Source organism: Procambarus clarkii, chromosome 68, assembly GCF_040958095.1.
Source record: "Procambarus clarkii isolate CNS0578487 chromosome 68, FALCON_Pclarkii_2.0, whole genome shotgun sequence".
Lineage (NCBI taxonomy): Eukaryota > Metazoa > Arthropoda > Malacostraca > Decapoda > Cambaridae > Procambarus > Procambarus clarkii.
In genome coordinates this window covers 1,523,240-1,543,964 of record NC_091217.1, presented here as the reverse complement: position 1 = coordinate 1,543,964, position 20,725 = coordinate 1,523,240, and the positions used below count along the sequence as shown (strand labels likewise).

The following is a 20,725-nucleotide window of genomic DNA, read 5'->3' as shown; positions in this document are numbered from 1 at the left end:
CCATTCTCAAGTCGATCGACTTGAGAATGTCACATTAACACCTCAGAGGCGTTAATGTTCTCAGGTTGGGCAAGGTCAGGTCATGTCAGCTGACCTCGTGACCTCTGCTAAGCACATAGTTACAGAGGGTGGCTGTGTTCTTTCCATCAAACAAGCTGACTTTACTAGGTCAGGTTAGCCAAGGGAAAAGATAGTTATAATAATGTTTAATCAGCTTAAATGACGCAAAACTGTATTATACAAAGTAAACAAGTATATAATAAAATAATGTACGCTAGATTGTCTTTGAAACGTAACCTATACTGACGAGTATTAGAAAAATGGTTATTATATTTACCAAAAAGAAAAATTCTGTCTCCCATTTCCAATTTTTACATTTCTTTTCACCATTTTTTTTTTTTTATATTTCAGGGTTGAACTTCAACCATCAAAAGTGTCAAGGTACAGCTATCTCGATGGAGTCGAACCCTCTCCCCTATCAGGAGTGCAGTGGCTAGGTGGTTAGGAAGTGGTTAGGAGAGCAGTGGGAACGTGGAGAGGATAGGGGAGGATGCTGACGTGGAATTGATGGAGGGATGCGCCGAACAGTAGACGAAGATAGAAAATGGAGTATGGTATGGTATGGGAAGAGTAGCTAGGTCCGAGCTGGAATTATGAGAGAGAGAGAGAGAGAGAGAGAGAGAGAGAGAGAGAGAGAGAGAGAGAGAGAGAGAGAGAGAGAGAGAGAGAGAGAGAGAGAGAGAGAGAGAGAGAGAGAGAGAGAGAGAGAGAGAGAGAGAGAGAGAGAGAGAGAGAGAGAGAGAGAGAGAGAGGTGCCGGAGGCTGGCGAGCAAGCAAGGGGGAGTCAATGTACACAGTGAATATTGAGTGAACGAGAGGGAGTGTGAGGAAAAGCTGCCATCAGTATTTCCTGGAGGGTTGAGAAGGAATAACAGGGGCGTGTAGTGCAATAGAGGAGAAAAGTGGAGGCAGGACACACACACATACACACGCGGACACATACACATACACATACACACGCGGACACACACACATACACATGCAGACACACACACATACACACGCGGGGGGCCTCGCGGCTGAGCCGACAGCTCTTGGGGGGTTCGTATAGTCCTAAGGGCTCGGCAGAGTTTCTTTCATCCCTAATGCCTCTGTTCACCTAGCAGTAAATAGCTATCTGGGATTTAGGCAGCTGCTACGGGCTGCTTCCTGGGGATGTGTGTGCGTGTTAGAAATATATTTAGTAGATATGATAGAGGGCAAATATATTAGAAAGGCAGGGTCCAAGAGCTAATAGCGCCATTCTGCAGACACAAATAGTACCAACAACAGCAGCAGCTGCAGGAACAGCAAGGTCAACAGCCGCAGTACCAGCAAATAGTCTATTTAGGCTTTATGTTACTTGTTACTTGTTACCTGTTACCTAGCAGTAAAATAGGTACCTGGGTGTTAGTCAGCTGTCACGGGCTGCTTCCTGCGGGTGGAGGCCTGGTCAATGACCGGGCCGCGAGGACACTAAAGGCCCAAAATCATCTCAAGATAACCTCAAGATAACCTTACAGTGTGGTGCGTGAATGCACACTGCTGATGTTGCTACTGCTGATCATCAGGATGTTACTGCTGATCATCAGGATGTTACTGCTGATCATCAGGATGTTACTGCTGATCATCAGGATGTTACTGCTGATCATCAGGATGTTACTGCTGATCATCAGGATGTTACTGCTGATCATCAGGATGTTACTGCTGATCACCAGGATGTTACTGCTGATCACCAGGATGTTACTGCTGATCACCAGGATGTTACTTCTGATCACCAGGATGTTACTGCTGATCATCAGGATGTTACTGCTGATCATCAGGATGTTACTGCTGATCATCAGGATGTTACTGCTGATCATCAGAATGTTACTGCTGATCATCAGGATGTTACTGCTGATCATCAGGATGTTACTGCTGATCACCAGGATGTTACTGCTGATCACCAGGATGTTACTGCTGATCACCAGGATGTTACTGCTGATCACCAGGATGTTACTGCTGATCACCAGGATGTTACTTCTGATCACCAGGATGTTACTGCTGATCATCAGGATGTTACTGCTGATCATCAGGATGTTACTGCTGATCACCAGGATGTTACTGCTGATCACCAGGATGTTACTGCTGATCACCAGGATGTTACTGCTGATCACCAGGATGTTACTGCTGATCACCAGGATGTTACTGCTGATCACCAGGATGTTACTGCTGATCATCAGGATGTTACTGCTGATCATCAGAATGTTACTACTGATCATCAGGATGTTACTGCTGATCATCAGAATGTTACTGCTGATCATCAGGATGTTACTGCTGATCATCAGGATGTTACTGCTGATCATCAGGATGTTACTGCTGATCATCAGAATGTTACTGCTGATCATCAGGATGTTACTGCTGATCATCAGGATGTTACTGCTGATCATCAGGATGTTACTGCTGATCATCAGAATGTTACTGCTGATCATCAGGATGTTACTGCTGATCATCAGGATGTTACTGCTGATCATCAGGATGTTACTGCTGATCAGCAGGATGTTACTGCTGATCATCAGGATGTTACTGCTGATCATCAGGATGTTACTGCTGATCATCAGGATGTTACTGCTGATCATCAGGATGTTACTGCTGATCATCAGGATGTTACTGCTGATCATCAGGATGTTACTGCTGATCATCAGGATGTTACTGCTGATCATCAGGATGTTACTGCTGATCACCAATGGGAGCCGGTCGGCCGAGCGGACAGCACACTGGACTTGTGATCCTGGGTTCGATCCCAGGCGCCGGCGAGAAACAATGGGCAGAGTTTCTTTCACCCTATGCCCTTGTTACCTAGCAGTAAAATAGGTACCTGGGTGTTAGTCAGCTGTCACGGGCTGCTTCCTGGGGGTGGAGGCCTGGTCGAGGACCGGGCCGCGGGGACACTAAAAAGCCCCGAAATCATCTCAAGATAACCACACAGTCTCCTCAAGATAACCACCAGGATGTTACTGCTGATCATCAGGATGTTACTGCTGATCAGCAGGATGTTACTGCTGATCACCAGGATGTTACTGCTGATCACCAGGATGTTACTGCTGATCATCAGGATGTTACTGCTGATCATCAGGATGTTACTGCTGATCATCAGGATGTTACTGCTGATCAGCAGGATGTTACTGCTGATCATCAGGATGTTACTGCTGATCATCAGGATGTTACTGCTGATCATCAGGATGTTACTGCTGATCAGCAGGATGTTACTGCTGATCATCAGGATGTTACTGCTGATCATCAGGATGTTACTGCTGATCATCAGGATGTTACTGCTGATCAGCAGGATGTTACTGCTGATCATCAGGATGTTACTGCTGATCATCAGGATGTTACTGCTGATCACCAGGATGTTACTGCTGATCATCAGGATGTTACTGCTGATCAGCAGGATGTTACTGCTGATCATCAGGATGTTACTGCTGATCACCAGGATGTTACTGCTGATCACCAGGATGTTACTGCTGATCATCAGGATGTTACTGCTGATCATCAGGATGTTACTGCTGATCATCAGGATGTTACTGCTGATCACCAGGATGTTACTGCTGATCATCAGGATGTTACTGCTGATCATCAGGATGTTACTGCTGGTCATCAGGATGTTACTGCTGGTCACCAGGATGTTACTGCTGGTCATCAGGATGTTACTGCTGATCCTGTTGCTAACGCAAATGTTCATAGAATTGCTGTTGGTTATGCAATGATGATGTTGAGCCTGTCGTTCTTGCCGCCGCAGAACGACAGGCTCAACGAACCCGTCGTTGTTCTAACTGAAGAAGTAAACGCAGCAACATCGAGTCATTTATCAAGAGACCGACAGGTGGAGGTGTGTGTGTGGAGGGGCAGGGGGAGGGGGGGATAGTAATTTATAAGCCTGTGTGGCCACAAGGAAGTTCTGTCAAAGGGAACACAATACGTTTATCAACACCGTGGCTCGCGGCCTAGCTAACAGGGAGCGCAATGTGGATACACATGAGACTATTAAGCGTGTTCTAAGGTTTAATAAACGATATACAATGTGTTAAGACACAAGACGTGGAACGGAGAGATCTTTGTAGTGGGTTTTAAGCCCGGTTAAGAAGCGTAAGTCGGATCAGATGGTCATAGAGATGGTAAGCGAGGGTCACTGTACTCGAATTGGTCAGGCACGATTTTTTCTTTCTAAATCCCATGTTGTTCCTTCATTGTAAAGTTAGTCTTCTCCAGGTGCTCCACTATTCTCATGTTGCAACCTTGGTCTTCACCTTCATCCAAATGTAAAAAGACCTCAGATCTTTTCTTAAGTTCCTCACATATCTCTTTATCGTTTTCTGTGAGAATTCGCCCACATCATTTTAACCTGATTACATGTTCAAATTGATCATCAGGTTCTCTCCCAACTTTGGTGTATTCATTTCTGGTTCTCTTTCGTGCCTCTTTATTGACCTCTGTCTCTAGTTCTCTGTACTTTTCCATGGTTTTTCTTTAGCTGCACTGCCTATTGAACCTGGGGTTTACATCTCTTGTCCACCTTCTTGAGTAGCATGAAAAGCTGCTCCGTTGCAGCTGCACATTTCTGAGCAATGAATTACCATCTTATTTGCTGTCTTCCCTTCCGGTTTTCTTCACCATTGGATTCACGAATAAAGAACCACATCTTAATGTTGTCCCTACGTTTGAAACCTCCCGCCTTTCCCAGTAAGTTTCTTTGTGTGACCAACACCTCCGGGTCCACTCCACCACTCCAATGCTCACCACAGGGAAGACATGATCACCACCTACAAAATCTCAGAGGAATTGACTGGGTGGACAATGACAAACTATTTAGCACGGGTGGAATACGAACAAGGGGACATAGGTGGAAACTTAGTACCCAAATGAGCCACAAAGACATTAGAAAGAAATTGTTCAGTGTCAGAGTAGTTAACAAATGAAATGCATTAGGCAGTGATGTGGTGGAGGCTGACTCCATACACAGTTTCAAATGTAGATATGATAGAGCCCAGTAGGCTCAGGAATCTGTACACTAATTGATTGAGAGTCAAGAGGCGGGATAAAAGAGCCGAAGCTCAACCCCCACAAACACAACTAGGTGAGCATGCACTCAAGCATGAGAATACAGTGGTTAGTAACTCCTACCGTCATCTCATATTTAATATTTTCAATATCAGTCTCATTTTGGAAAAAAACAGGGGTCTAAGTGTTGCTAATATGTCTTCTCTTACTGTCGTTGATTCTATAATATCTTTAAGACGTGCTCGTCACTATACTTACTAGTTATGCCCTCCACGTCTCATCACCCCCAACCACTTGGGCTGGACGGTAGAGCGACGGTCTCGCTTCATGCAGGTCGGCGTTCAATCCCCGACCGTCCAAGTCGTTGACACCATTGCTTTCCCCTAATCTTTATCCTGATCCTTTCCATGTGCTATATAGTCGCAATGGCTTGGCGCTTTCCCCCCCTGATAGTTCCCTTCCCTTTCCTATGGTTAAAATCCCCTATTATTTGAATGTTAAGTTCTGCTCCCGCTTCCGCTGTGGCTGCCTTTTCCATAACTATTAGGTCACTCTCGTGGCGTTTGTCATATTTTTCCCCTGGGCCTTCCAAATGGTTGGGCACCATTCCTTTCCCCCGTCCCATCCCAAATCCTTATCCTGACCCCTTTCAAGAGCTATATAGTCGTGATGGCTTGGTGCTTTCCCCTGATCATTCCCCCCTCCCTCTGGGCCTTCTGCTGTTGTTGGGGGATTGTACACCATTATCAGGGAGACATGAAGGTACCATTGTCTTCATGTCTCTCTCTTGCTGTAACTTCCTATGTACTCTTGCTGGTCGGTTTGATAATTTTGCTTCTTCAGAGTCCCAGTGTAGGTGAAGCAACATGGCTACACCAGCTCTAGCCTGGGTGTGTGTGGGTGTGTTGGGAGTGTTGTGGAGGTGTTGGGAGTGTTGTGGGGGTGTTGGGAGTGTTGTGGGGGTGTTGGGAGTGGTGTGGGGGGGTGTTGGGAGTGGTGTGGGGGGGTGTTGGGAGTGGTGTGGAGGTGTTGGGAGTGTTGTGGGGGGGTGTTGGGAGTGTTGTGGAGGTGTTGGGAGTGTTGTGGGGGGGGGGTGTTGGGAGTGGTGTGGTGTTGGGAGTGGTGTGGAGGTGTTGGGAGTGGTGTGGAGGTGTTGGGAGTGGTGTGGGGGGGTGTTGGGAGTGGTGTGGAGGTGTTGGGAGTGGTGTGGAGGTGTTGGGAGTGGTGTGGAGGTGTTGGGAGTGGTGTGGAGGTGTTGGGAGTGGTGTGGAGGTGTTGGGAGTGGTGTGGAGGTGTTGGGAGTGATGTGGGAGTGTTGGAAGTGGTGTGGGAGTGTTGGGAGTGGTGTGGGAGTGTTGGGAGTGGTGTGGGAGTGTTGGGAGTGGTGTGGGAGTGGTGTGGAGGTGTTGGGAGTGGTGTGGGAGTGTTGGGAGTGGTGTGGAGGTGTTGGGAGTGGTGTGGAGGTGTTGGGAGTGGTGTGGAGGTGTTGGGAGTGGTGTGGAGGTGTTGGGAGTGGTGTGGAGGTGTTGGGAGTGGTGTGGAGGTGTTGGGAGTGGTGTGGGAGTGTTGGGAGTGGTGTGGGAGTGTTGTGAGTGGTGTGGAGGTGTTGGGAGTGATGTGGGAGTGTTGGGAGTGGTGTGGGAGTGTTGGGAGTGGTGTGGGAGTGTTGGGAGTGATGTGGAGGTGTTGGGAGTGGTGTGGAGTGGGTCTTGAAGCTAGTGTTGTGGAGTGTAATGGAAGCGTTTTAAAATATTCTTCCTCCATTCTTAATTGTCTATTCATAATTTATGCATGAATAACAATCACCTGTTGTGAACCTCAAGGAAGGTGTTAAGAATTAAGTAAGCTGTTTGCGAGTCGAAGATAATTGAGAAATAATTAAGCAGAAAGAATGTGTAGTTAACACACTGTTGAGTGATTGAGAATATGGCAAATATGACACACTGGTGTTGTTCTTGTTGCTGAGGATAGTGCTGACGTTGCAGACGCCGCCACTGTTGCTGGCACTGTGGTGCTTGTTAACAATTGCTGTTGCTGCTGACGGTGTTGTTGCTGTTGACGCTGCTGTTGCTGCTGACGGTGCTGTTGCTGCTGACGCTGCTGTTGCTGCTGACGGTGTTGTTGCTGTTGACGCTGCTGTTGCTGTTGACGCTGCTGTTGCTGTTGACGCTGCTGTTGCTGCTGACGGTGCTGTTGCTGTTGACGCTGCTGTTGCTGTTGACGCTGCTGTTGCTGTTGACGCTGCTGTTACTGTTGACGCTGCTGTTGCTGCTGACGGTGCTGTTGCTGTTGACGCTGCTGTTGCTGTTGCTGTTGACGCTGCCGTTACTGTTGACGCTGCTGTTGCTGCTGACGGTGCTGTTGCTGTTGACGCTGCTGTTGCTGTTGACGCTGCTGTTGCTGTTGACGCTGCTGTTGCTGTTGACGCTGCCGTTACTGTTGACGCTGCTGTTGCTGTTGACGCTGCCGTTACTGTTGACGCTGCTGTTGCTGCTGACGCTGTTGTTTATATTTCCAAAAGAACGAGACACACACCACCCAGGTCCTAGAGGACAAACGATGAGCCAAGCGAAGCGAACTATTGCTGGTGCCGGCAGCCACCGCCAGCCAGCCAGCCAGCCAGCCAGCCAGCCAGCAGTCAGCCAGCCAGCCAGCCAGCCAGCCAGCCAGCGGCCAGCCGGCCAGCCAGCCAGCCAGCCAGCCAGCCAGCCAGCCAGCCAGCCAGCAAGCAGCCCCCGTCTGCAGCCAGCCAGCCAGTCAGCCAGCAGGCAGCCAGCCAGCCAGCAAGCCAGTCAGCCAGCCAGCCAGCCAGCCAGCCCCCGCCAGCAGCCAGCCAGCCAGCCAGCCAACCAGTCAGCCAGCCAGTAGCCAGCCAGCCAGTCAGCCAGCAGGCAGCCAGCCAGCCAGCCAGCCAGCCAGCCCCCGCCAGCCAGCCAGCCAGCCAGCCAGCCAGCCAGTCAGCCAGCCAGCCAGCCAGCCCCCACCGTAATGATACTGCCAAGGCGATTCTCACATACAGCGATTGTAATCTTGACATATTAACGAATGCTGCGAGAAAGTAAGCGCTCTCTGAAAGCGTGTTCGACACGGAATTCAGCCACGATTTCAACCAGATAGAGGAAGGTGAGAATAGGGGGGCGGCTTCAGCTCTACGCACTAAGAATAGGAGCAGGGATGGCTACATTGTTTATGTACAATGTGTGTCATTACGATCAATACCTTTTGCAACTTTATACGCTCTTATCTTGTCACGGAGATAACCTCTGCAGTTGTAATCAGCAAGATGTCGGACGTAAGAGATTTTTCACCAGTTAGGGTGTGAGAGCGCAGTTCATTTCCACTGAGATAAATTGGGTAAATATCCTGGGGAAAACAGGATAATTAATCCTGTTTTCAGCATGATGATTCTAACAAGAGGGCAACGCGTTAAGTTAATAAAATGTTAATAAAAACCGAAGGTATTATGCAAATTACTGCTAGCTTTAAGCATAATTAAAAATATTAAAAAAAAACACATTTTACTGCTTAAAACTACAAATTTGCTTAATGGTCTTTAACGATGAAATAATTAAGCATTTAAACATGCACGTTAAAAAATGATGATAATTGAGACAGGGCTTTTGGTTAAAGTTTATGCCACTATACAGGCGTTTGTAGCCGCCGTGAGTGACTTAACGGTGATTGGTTGTACCGCAGACGCCGCCAGCCAACCAAAATCGTCCAGGGGAATGAGGCAATTCATGAGCTGTCCATCAGGCTTCACCTCCGCTGTTTTCCTCACTCAGTTGACGGGACATTTTATTATGAGTCTTGATGTGTGAGTTTATATAATGGGAACATAATAAAATGTGCCTATTTAATATTCATTGCTTCTTTCTAGTCTGTTTCACTGTTAAATAATAATATTTATTTATACAAAAAATCGCAGAGGCTCAGATTACAGCAGTTACGTAATAGGTACAGTATTGGTGTCTTTTATACAGCGTTTATTGCGCCCAATAGTTTCCGAGGGGGTAGCTATTAAACGAAGTTCATTTATTAACAGGTGTTAATAACGACACCTGTTCCGCCATGTTTTAACACCTGTTAAGATGTCTGTCAAAACTAATCTCTTAATAAACGCCACCAATCATCTCATTGCTGCCACCACCACTCTCAATCCTATATGTATATATATATATATATATATATATATATATATGCGAACAAGCCTGAATGGTCCCCAGGACTATATGCGAATGAAAACTCACACCCCAGAAGTGACTCGAACCAATACTCCCAGGAGCAACGCAACTGGTAACTACAGGGCGCCTTAATCCACTTGACCATCACGGCCGTCAAAAGGAAGTGATAGCCGAGGCTATTTGAGCCACTTCCCCGACGGCAACTCGGATGGTAATCTTGGGCATAGCATTTCACCAAATCACCTCATTCTTTGGGGCACACGTGAGGAACACAAATGCGAACAAGCCTGAATGGTCCCCAGGACTATATACGAATGAAAACTCACACCCCAGAAGTGACTCGAACCCATACTCCCAGGAGCAACGCAACTGGTAACTACAGGGCGCCTTAATCCACTTGACCATCACTTGAAGTCCTTGGGGACTTGAAGTCCTTGACTTGAAGTCCTGGGGACCATTCAGGCTTGTTCGCATTTGTGTTCCTCACGTGTGCCCCAAAGAATGAGGTGATTTGGTGAAATGCTATGCCCAAGATTACCATCCGAGTTGCCGTCGGGGAAGTGGCTCAAATAGCCTCAGCTATCACTTCCTTTTGACGGCCGTGATGGTCAAGTGGATTAAGGCGCCCTGTAGTTACCAGTTGCGTTGCTCCTGGGAGTATGGGTTCGAGTCACTTCTGGGGTGTGAGTTTTCATTCGTATATATATATATATATATATATATATATATATATATATATATATATATATATATATATATATATATATATAAATATATATATATATATATATATATATATATATATATATATATATATATATATATATATATTAGTATATTTTGGTAGCAGTCTTTCCTGTAGACATATATTATTAAATATGACCGAAAAGGTAAGATTAATAATTCTAACACGAATTTTCTCGATCTTTCGTACGTTTCTTTTCACTGTTGGTGGTAATTCAAAAATCAATTCTCCAAAATTCATTTTTATTTCTAGTCTGACGCGACACTTGAGCGCGTTTCGTGAAACTTATTACATTTTCAAAGACTTTAGCTTACACATACACAACTGAATAGAACTTACACATCTTCGATTTGTTTATATCTACATTTGAGTGAGGTGGATGGGGTGAGGTGGTATTAATAGGGTATTAAATTCCTAAACACAAGACAGAACACGAAACAATGGGTATTGAATGAAAGTGATTTGTAGAAAGCCTGTTGGTCCATATTCCTTGATGCTTCTATATTGGAGCGGAGTCTTGAGGTGGGTAGAATATAGTTGTGCATTAATTGGCTGTTGATTGCTGGTGTTGACTTCTTGATGTGTAGAGCCTCGCAGACGTCAAGCCGCCTGCTATCGCTGTATCTATCGATGATTTCTGTGTTGTTTACTAGGATTTCTCTGGCGATGGTTTGGTTGTGGGAAGAGAAGAGAATCTCTCTTCCTTTTCAACACCAACAGTGAAAAGAAACGTACGAAAGATCGAGAAAATTCGTGTTAGAATTATTAATCTTACCTTTTCGGTCATATTTAATAATATATATATATATATATATATATATATATATATATATATATATATATATATATATATATATCATCATACAGACACATATACGGGTTGTATAAGGGATAAAGACCTAGTGTGGGACACATCGATGACCAGTGTCCGGACAATAAAACAGGCCCTAAAGTGGCTTCCTGGGACACAGGACACAGGACACAGCGTGTTCCAATCTACAACAAAATTTTCTTTCACGCACTGAGGCGGTTGTGAGTGTGGAGGGTTCCTGAAAACCTGTGTAGAGGAGCCCGCTTGATGTATATGCACAAGGAACTCTCTCTCTCTCTCTCTGTTATAAATTTCTCATCTTAACCAAGTTTTTGCTGTGAATATATATAACAACAAACTTGCCAGAATGTGAAGTCTTCGGCCACAGCGAACTTTATATTTTATCACAAGTTTGTAGGATATCTTCAACTCGTTGCTTCAAATGTCTCACCCCACCCAAATGTCTCACCCCCGGTCGCTACTGCTAGAACAACAACAGCTCCAATGACGTCTGGTCGTGACAGGTCGTGAAGAGGTGGTGTCGTGGACGCTTTTAGAGCGGCAAGTGCATCATAAAAAGAGGGACGAAGGCTCGCAAAGCTCTTTTGTGTTGCAGTAGTGAGTCGGGGGTGGAAGCATTGGGTGTATTCTGAGTGCCTGAGCCCTCGCGTCTGTGTCCAGGTGAACAGAGGGCCGCAGTTTGGGGCTTCTCGCTCTGACAGGTCCATAGAGCACTGCCTCACTCTACGTATCTGGCTCTTTACTACCTGTTTCCCCCTGATGCGTTACGTTGATACGACTCGTCGTGGCTGTGTCCGGCCAACTAATCTTATCTAATCTGATAACTAATCTTTTTAGTTATTTTGGAATGTTAGATTAATTTCCTAATAAGCTCATGACATTATCTTTTGTATTTTCGTGCCGCAAAAGCCTTGGTATGTTGTTGTTGTTGTTTAAGATTCGCTACCTGGAACAAGAAGTTCCAAGTAGCACGGGCTATGGTGAGCCCGCTGTTGATGTTACTTGCGTTTGGATATGGATATATTTTGTACCAATGCGGATCTGATCTTTCATGACGACGTTTTCTTTAATATTCCAGTCTTGTAGATGTTAAATATAACTTGGAATTCGTCGAATGCATTTTAAATATCTCTTTAATCAATTCGCCAAAGAATATATATTTGGAATTCCTGGGATGTTTTAAGGCAAGGACACCTGCACAGAGCAGTACTTGATCAATAATGAGCTCACTGGAGCACCTAGTTCTTCCATAGACACTAACACAGCCTCAGTAGTATGGCTAGTACTCTTACTGGCTAGTACTCTTACTGGCTAGTACTCTCAAGATTCCATAAATTTAGCCCTACTTGAATAGCGATGTTTGTGTCCATCTCAGGCAGGTTCTTCTCGAGGCTCAACTGACAAACATCAATGGATTTACCTTGATATAGAGCCAGTACCGGAACTGGATCTAAAAGCAATCAAAAATATAATGTTGTCAGTTTTTTCCTCAATCACTCTGTCCACTAAGTGTTTCCAGTACTCTGACTCACTGAAGTGTGGGTTCATTCCCTTACCTTCTTCAGGGGTGTCCGCAATGTTTTCCTAGTTTGGACACTATCTGCGACGAAGACATAATCAACTTCCATTTCAGAATGTGCCTCTTTCAACTCCTTGTGGGAGTACTTGATGGATTCACTCCTCAGCCTCAGTACTCCTGCTTTAGGAGTACTTTAGGAGGTTCTAACTAAGTTCTAACAAACAAAGTTCCTCATGATTGTTTGATATGTGGCTTATTGGACTTTTTTACTGTAAAAGTCAATTCATTGGGGCGGTGGGGAGGGGGGGGGGAGCTCTAGTATAAAAGACTTTAAACATGTCCAACAACTTGCGTTGGAATTATTCAATTTCTTTCTTTATTATGCACCCCATACTCATCCCGTGGGCGGTGGTGTAAAGGGTTACAGAGGCACATGCTCGGTTCAGGAACTAAACCCTCTAGTTCGTTTAGCTAAGCAAATAATCTTTTGACGCTAGTTACACAATTATTAATGTTACATATACATGTACACATACTCATACATACATGTACATATATATACATATACATATATACATACGCATACATATTCAATCATCTACACAAATACACAAATCAATAATCTTTTGTATCACAGGTGATTCAACAAGAGGGTCACAACAGTCACTATACAAGGCACTTTACATCTATGGTGAGTCACACAGTTACTAGTCTTGCTGCACACCCACCCAACTGGGCGGCAGTTTTACAGTCATGTGCAGCATTACCTACAGTAAGCAAATTTTGGATACTTTGCTAAGATTTCGGGCAGCACATCATTATGAATGAAGTACTTACACATTTCTTGGACACCATTGATGGTGTTATCTCTGAATTCCTCGATTTTTTCACATTCCATTATATAATGACGGGTTGGACGGTAGAGCGACCGGTCTTGTTTCATGCAGGTCGACGTTCAATCCCCGACTGTCCAAGTGGTTGAGCACCATTCCTTCCCCTCCGTCCCCCCCCCCCCTGACCCCTTCCCAGTGCTGTATATTCATAATGACTTGGCGCTTCTCCGCAATTACAGCCCCGCTTTTGTCCCAGGCAAGTCATACGGGCTCACCATAGCCCGTGCTACTTGGAACGTTTTGTTCCCAGTAGCTGAATCTTAAACGACGAACGACGGGGCGCTTCTCCTGACAGCTTCCTTCCATCCAAGCACAGCACGTTCAGCGCATGATATGCTAATTCCTCCATTTCCAATAACATCAATTCTCCGTGTAGGTACACAGGTCCGCGGCGCGCAACATCTGGTTCTCCAATTTCCAAGGTGTACACAAAGGGAGGGTATCAGGTAAGAGCGATCAAAGACAGTGGAATACCCTCTACACACTACCTTCTGCTTAGCATTTTAAAAGCACCGACTCACCTTCTGTGGTTGAGTGTTCAATAAACCCTTGAAATATATGTTTAACACATCTCTAACCCTGTCCACGGAGGACAGAAGAAAATGTATATATGCTGGTTAGCATTGTAAATGTGTGGCCACGTCTGTGGTAGAAAATAATAATAATAAAAATACCTTCTGAAGTGTGACATTTAGAAATAAAGTCGCTATTCTGCTATCTAAACCGTACCGATTCGTATCTTCTGAAGAATCTTGGTTGTCTGCAACACAGTATATGAACCTTCACTTATTCATCTGATGAATTATCTTAGAAATAATCTCAGGAATGATGTCAGAAATTACATTTGAAATCATGTGTGGAATCATGACAGGACGGAGAGGGTGGGGGAGGGGAGGAGAGATGATGACGCCATGTTGGTCTCGAGTCATATGTACCAATATTGTGCAGAAGATGGTCGTTGTTGCCCGTATGTAAACACGTGTAAACAGTCGACCAATGAGCAATCCACGAGGTTAACTCTCGCTTGTGATGGACGTTGCAAGAAATCTTATTGTGAACTTGCCTCACTGCTGGAGATGCTGCCATGGAAGTTTACGATAAGACTTTTGCTCTCGTTTCTCTTTGTGTCATCTTTCGGCTCCTCTCTTCAGATAGCTGGGTCTTCTCCCCCTTGTATACATTATTTAAGGAGTTTGTTCAATTTCCATTTTGAACTTAATCAGCTTAGATTAGGAGCTGGTCCTAATCTAAGATCCTAGTTTGATTAGGGATCTTCTTGAGGTTATCATGAGATGATTTCGGGGCTTTAGTGTCCCCGCGGCCCGGTCCTCGACCAGGCCTCCACCCCCTAGGATGCAGCCCATGACAGCTGACTAACACCCAGGTACCTATTTTACTGCTAGGTAAAAGGGGCATAGAGTGAAAGAAACTCTGCCCATTGTTTCTCGCCGGCGCTCGGGATCGAACCCGGTACCACAGGATCATAAGCCCAGCGTGCTGTCCGCTCGGCCAACCGGATCTCTAATTTAAACATATAATAATTTAGATTTGGTTGATAAGTTAATGTGAGTTAATAAAAAATATATTTGTTTCAAAATGATGAGAATTTACATAACGTTTATATTCACAAATGTCTCAGAATACAACTTAATAAGATTTTGATCTGATAAACATTTGAAATCTGGTTATCTTCTTCCTCTTGCCATAATTGAATGTATAAAATTGAGTGTCATTGGCTCAATTTTTTTTCCTACAATTATGAATTCCATTGTATAATTTTTGTAGTGGCTATGAGTAACCCTTTGTCTCCTGTTTTACGTAATTCGTATATGGAGTTTTCTGAAACAAAACTGTTAAGTAGACTTTTGTGTCAAAATGCCACATGGTCTCAATATATCGACGATGTGTTTAGTTAATTCCAAAATACTAATAATTTGGAAATTTTAGTTTCTCTTTCTATGGAAACTGATCAAAATATCTTTTCCACTTTCAGATGCGTTAGTTTACAATTTTGAAAATAATTTTTAATTTTCGGTAAACAGAACAACTATTGTTGTGTAAAGTGATTGAGTTAAGTAGTCTGTTTATTTAATGTTTTAATGAGATTTAAGAATATATAGTCCACAATATATTGAAGACGAAATCAGTGATATATATATATATATATATATATATATATATATATATATATATATATACATACATACATACATATATATATATATTATTAAATATGACCGAAAAAGTAAGATAAATAATTCTAACACGAATTTTCTCAATCTTTCGTACATTACGCTTCACTGTTGGAGGTAAATCAAAAATCACTTCTCCAAAATTCATTTTTATTTCTAGTCTGACGCGACACGGGCGCGTTTCGTAAAACTTATTACATTTTCAAAGACTTCACAAATACACAACTGATTAGAACGTATCTCTGATTTTATATCTACATTTGAGTGAGGTGGGAAGGGTGATGTGGCATTAACACAAGACAGAACAGGAGGGGATATTAATAGGGTATTAAAAGTATCAACACAAGACAGAACAGAAACAATGGGTATTGAATAGAAGTGTTTGTAGAAAGCCTATTGGTCCATATTTCTTGATGCTTCTATATTGGAGCGGAGTCTTGAGGTGGGTAGAATATAGTTGTGCAATAATTGGCTGTTGATTGCTGGTGTTGACTTCTTGATGTGTAGTGCGTCGCAAACGTCAAGCCGCCTGCTATCGCTGTATCTATCGATGATTTCTGTGTTGTTTACTAGGATTTCTCTGGCGATGGTTTGGTTATGGGAAGAGATTATATGTTCCTTAATGGAGCCCTGTTGCTTATGCATCGTTAAACGCCTAGAAAGAGATGTTGTTGTCTTGCCTATATACTGGGTTTTTTGGAGCTTACAGTCCCCAAGTGGGCATTTGAAGGCATAGACGACATTAGTCTCTTTTAAAGCGTTCTGTTTTGTGTCTGGAGAGTTTCTCATGAGTAGGCTGGCCGTTTTTCTGGTTTTATAGTAAATCGTCAGTTGTATCCTCTGATTTTTGTCTGTAGGGATAACGTTTCTATTAACAATATCTTTCAGGACCCTTTCCTCCGTTTTATGAGCTGTGGAAAAGAAGTTCCTGTAAAATAGTCTAATAGGGGGTATAGGTGTTGTGTTAGTTGTCTCTTCAGAGGTTGCATGGCTTTTCACTTTCCTTCTTATGATGTCTTCGATGAAACCATTGGAGAAGCCGTTATTGACTAGGACCTGCCTTACCCTACAGAGTTCTTCGTCGACTTGCTTCCATTCTGAGCTGTGGCTGAGAGCACGGTCGACGTATGCGTTAACAACACTCCTCTTGTACCTGTCAGGGCAGTCGCTGTTGGCATTTAGGCACATTCCTATGTTTGTTTCCTTAGTGTAGACTGCAGTGTGGAAACCTCCGCCCTTTTCCATGACTGTTACATCTAGAAAAGGCAGCTTCCCATCCTTTTCCGTCTCGTAAGTGAAACGCAGCACGGAACTCTGCTCAAATGCCTCCTTCAGCTTCTGCAGATGTCTGACATCAGGTACCTGTGTAAAAATGTCGTCAACATACCTGCAGTATATGGGTTCTCCCCTAGGTGTCCTGTTTGCAAACTTCTACATGGGTACCATCGAGCAAAAAGTCTTAGTCGACATGAACTTGAAACCGGCCATATACTGCAGGTATGTTGACGACATTTTTACACAGGTACCTGATGTCAGACATCTGCAGAAGCTGAAGGAGGCATTTGAGCAGAGTTCCGTGCTGCGTTTCACTTACGAGACGGAAAAGGATGGGAAGCTGCCTTTTCTAGATGTAACAGTCATGGAAAAGGGCGGAGGTTTCCACACTGCAGTCTACACTAAGGAAACAAACATAGGAATGTGCCTAAATGCCAACAGCGACTGCCCTGACAGGTACAAGAGGAGTGTTGTTAACGCATACGTCGACCGTGCTCTCAGCCACAGCTCAGAATGGAAGCAAGTCGACGAAGAACTCTGTAGGGTAAGGCAGGTCCTAGTCAATAACGGCTTCTCCAATGGTTTCATCGAAGACATCATAAGAAGGAAAGTGAAAAGCCATGCAACCTCTGAAGAGACAACTAACACAACACCTATACCCCCTATTAGACTATTTTACAGGAACTTCTTTTCCACAGCTCATAAAACGGAGGAAAGGGTCCTGAAAGATATTGTTAATAGAAACGTTATCCCTACAGACAAAAATCAGAGGATACAACTGACGATTTACTATAAAACCAGAAAAACGGCCAGCCTACTCATGAGAAACTCTCCAGACACAAAACAGAACGCTTTAAAAGAGACTAATGTCGTCTATGCCTTCAAATGCCCACTTGGGGACTGTAAGCTCCAAAAAACCCAGTATATAGGCAAGACAACAACATCTCTTTCTAGGCGTTTAACGATGCATAAGCAACAGGGCTCCATTAAGGAACATATAATCTCTTCCCATAACCAAACCATCGCCAGAGAAATCCTAGTAAACAACACAGAAATCATCGATAGATACAGCGATAGCAGGCGGCTTGACGTTTGCGACGCACTACACATCAAGAAGTCAACACCAGCAATCAACAGCCAATTATTGCACAACTATATTCTACCCACCTCAAGACTCCGCTCCAATATAGAAGCATCAAGAAATATGGACCAATAGGCTTTCTACAAACACTTCTATTCAATACCCATTGTTTCTGTTCTGTCTTGTGTTGATACTTTAAATACCCTATTAATATCCCCTCCTGTTCTGTCTTGTGTTAATGCCACATCACCCTTCCCACCTCACTCAAATGTAGATATAAAATCAGAGATACGTTCTAATCAGTTGTGTATTTGTGAAGTCTTTGAAAATGTAATAAGTTTTACGAAACGCGCCCGTGTCGCGTCAGACTAGAAATAAAAATGAATTTTGGAGAAGTGATTTTTGATTTACCTCCAACAGTGAAGCGTAATGTACGAAAGATTGAGAAAATTCGTGTTAGAATTATTAATCTTACTTTTTCGGTCATATTTAATAATATATGTCTACAGGAAAGACTGCTACCAAAATATACATATATATATATATATATATATATATATATATATATATATATATATATATATATATATATATATATATATACCATATTGGCCTCACCTTAAAGTACTTAAGTCTCTTAATAAATAACATAAAGTTGCCCTAAATACTTTAGCTTTAAAATGAAAATATATACAATATAAAACAAACTACTTCAACCGTTTCACAAAAACCTTAATGGAATAATATCAGTGACAACATTTAGGAATTTCGACATCAAAATCTGATTCAAAATGTCTTTAGTAACTGCTATGATTGTTTACAGAATCCCTTATATAACTTGTAATAACTTTCCATTCACCTGGGTTCTAGGAGACTCGAACGCTGGACCCCACAAGTGTGAGGCCCAAGCTTTATCTAGTTCGTAATAACATTTGTTAGACAAAGCGACAAACACCTTGACTAGAGAAAACAAAAGTTTATATCGTAATGACAAGTCGAGATTCGAATGCATTGTGTGTTCATTTAAAGAAATTTAAACCATCCAATTCACGTATTGAAAGTAGCGAATTTTGTCAAATATATATTTATATTAATATTGATATAAGGCTATGAACATTATCATGTCTCCCGGTGGCTCAGTGGACAGCTCGCTGGATACGTAGTCCTGTGACCCGGGTTCGATTCCCGGCGCCGGTGGAAACATATGAGCAGAGTTTCTTTCACCCTGATGCTCCTGTTACCTAGCAGTAAATAGGTACCTGGAAGTTAGACAGCTGTTACAGGCTGCTTCCTGGGGTTGTATGTGTATGTGTATGTGTGTGTGTGTGTGTGTGTGTGTGTGTGTGTGTGTGTGTGTGTGTGTGTGTGTGTGTGTGTGTGTGTGTGAGTAAAAACAAAATTTAGTAGTCAGTAACAGTTGATTGACAGTTGAGAGGCGGGCCGAAAGAGCAGAACTCAACCCCCGCAAGCACAACTAGGTGAATACAACATGTTGAATACATAGTGTATAACAAATCACTGGTAACAGGGGAGCTGCCAAAAATTTGGAAGACTGCTAATGTAATCCCGATAAACAAAAAGGGGAAAAGGCTGGAGGCACTAAACTACAGGCCAGTGTCCCTAATTTGCATACCATGCAAGCTGATGGAGAAGATTGTGCGAAAAACGTTAGTGGAACATCTGGAGTGAAAGAACTTTGTAACACATCAACATGGGTTCAGGGATGGCAAGTCATGCCTCACAGTATTAATTGAATTCTATGACCAGGCAAAAAAGAGAAGGGTGGACAGACTGCATATTTTTTGATTGCAATAAAGCCTTTGACACAGTACCACACAAGAGACTAGTGAAAAAGCTGGAGATGCAGGCTGGAGTGAAAGGGAAGGTATTCCAGGGAGTACAGGTATAAGGGAGGACTTAAGCAACAGAAGACAGCGAGTCACTGTGAGGGGGCGAGTTCTCAGATTGGGGAAGTGTCACCTATGGAGTCCCACAAGGTTCAGTCCTTGGACCTATATTATTTCTGATATATGTAAATGATCTCCCAGAATGAATAGTGTTCCTCTCAATGTTTGCTGATGATGCAAAAATTATGAGGAAGATTAAGTCAGAGGAAGATAGTAGGAGGCTACAAGATGATCTAGATAAACTGAGTGAATGGTCCAACAAATGGCCACTAAAGTTCAACCCGAGTAAATGTAAGATAAATGAAACTAGGCAGTGGAAACAGGAGGTCAGACACAGGATACAGAATAGGAGATGAAGTCCTTCATGAAACGGACAGAGAGAAAGATCTAGGAGTTGATATCACACCAAACCTGTCTCGTGAAGCCCACATAAAAAGAATAACATCGGCGGCATATGCGAGGCTGGCTAACATCAGAACAGCCTTCAGGAACCTGTGTAAGGAATCATTCAGAACCTTGTATACCACATATGTCAGACCAATCCTGGAGTATGCGGCCCCAGCATGGAGCCCGTACCTTGTCAAGCACAAGACGAAGCTGGAAAAAAATTCAGAGGTATGCCACTAGGCTAGTCCCAGAACTAAGAGGCATAAGTTATGAGGAAAAGCTGCGTGAAATGCACCTTACGTCGCTGGAAGATAGGAGAGCTCAGGGAGACATAATCACTACCTACAAAATTCACAGAGGAATTGACAGGGTCGATAAAGATAAACTGTTTAACACGGGTGGTACGCGAACAAGGGGACACAGGTGGAAACTGAGTACCCAAATGAGTCACAGGGACGTTAGAAAGAATTTTTCAGTGTCAAGGGTAGTAAACAGGTGGAATGCATTAGGCAATGATGTGGTGGAAGCTGACTCCATACACAGTTTTAAATATAACTATGATAGAGCCCAGTAGGCTCAGGAATCTGTACAACAGTTGATTGACGGTTGAGAGGCGCGACCAAAGAGCCAGAGC

General features: G+C 43.6%; 1 protein-coding gene across 1 annotated transcript; it reads left to right on the top strand.

Annotated features, from left to right (window-relative positions):
• The first annotated feature begins 1,574 nt into the window (after nucleotides 1–1,574).
• Nucleotides 1,575–4,149, top strand: LOC138355599 (autotransporter adhesin BpaC-like). Its single transcript, XM_069310911.1, has 3 exons — nucleotides 1,575–2,774; nucleotides 3,008–3,907; nucleotides 4,108–4,149. Exons 1-3 carry the CDS (start codon nucleotides 1,575–1,577, stop codon nucleotides 4,147–4,149), a joined length of 2,142 nt encoding a protein of 713 aa, XP_069167012.1.
• Nucleotides 4,150–20,725: the final 16,576 nt, after the last annotated feature.

Bases quoted from the DNA above. Each gene is read 5' to 3' on its own strand.
- LOC138355599 (XM_069310911.1), top strand. From the start codon at position 1,575: ATGCACACTGCTGATGTTGCTACTGCTGATCATCAGGATGTTACTGCT. The intron at 2,775-3,007 runs GTCGGCCGAGCG...ATAACCACACAG, and splicing joins CTGATCACCAATGGGAGCCG to TCTCCTCAAGATAACCACCA. The intron at 3,908-4,107 runs GTGTGTGTGTGG...CAATGTGTTAAG, and splicing joins CAAGAGACCGACAGGTGGAG to ACACAAGACGTGGAACGGAG.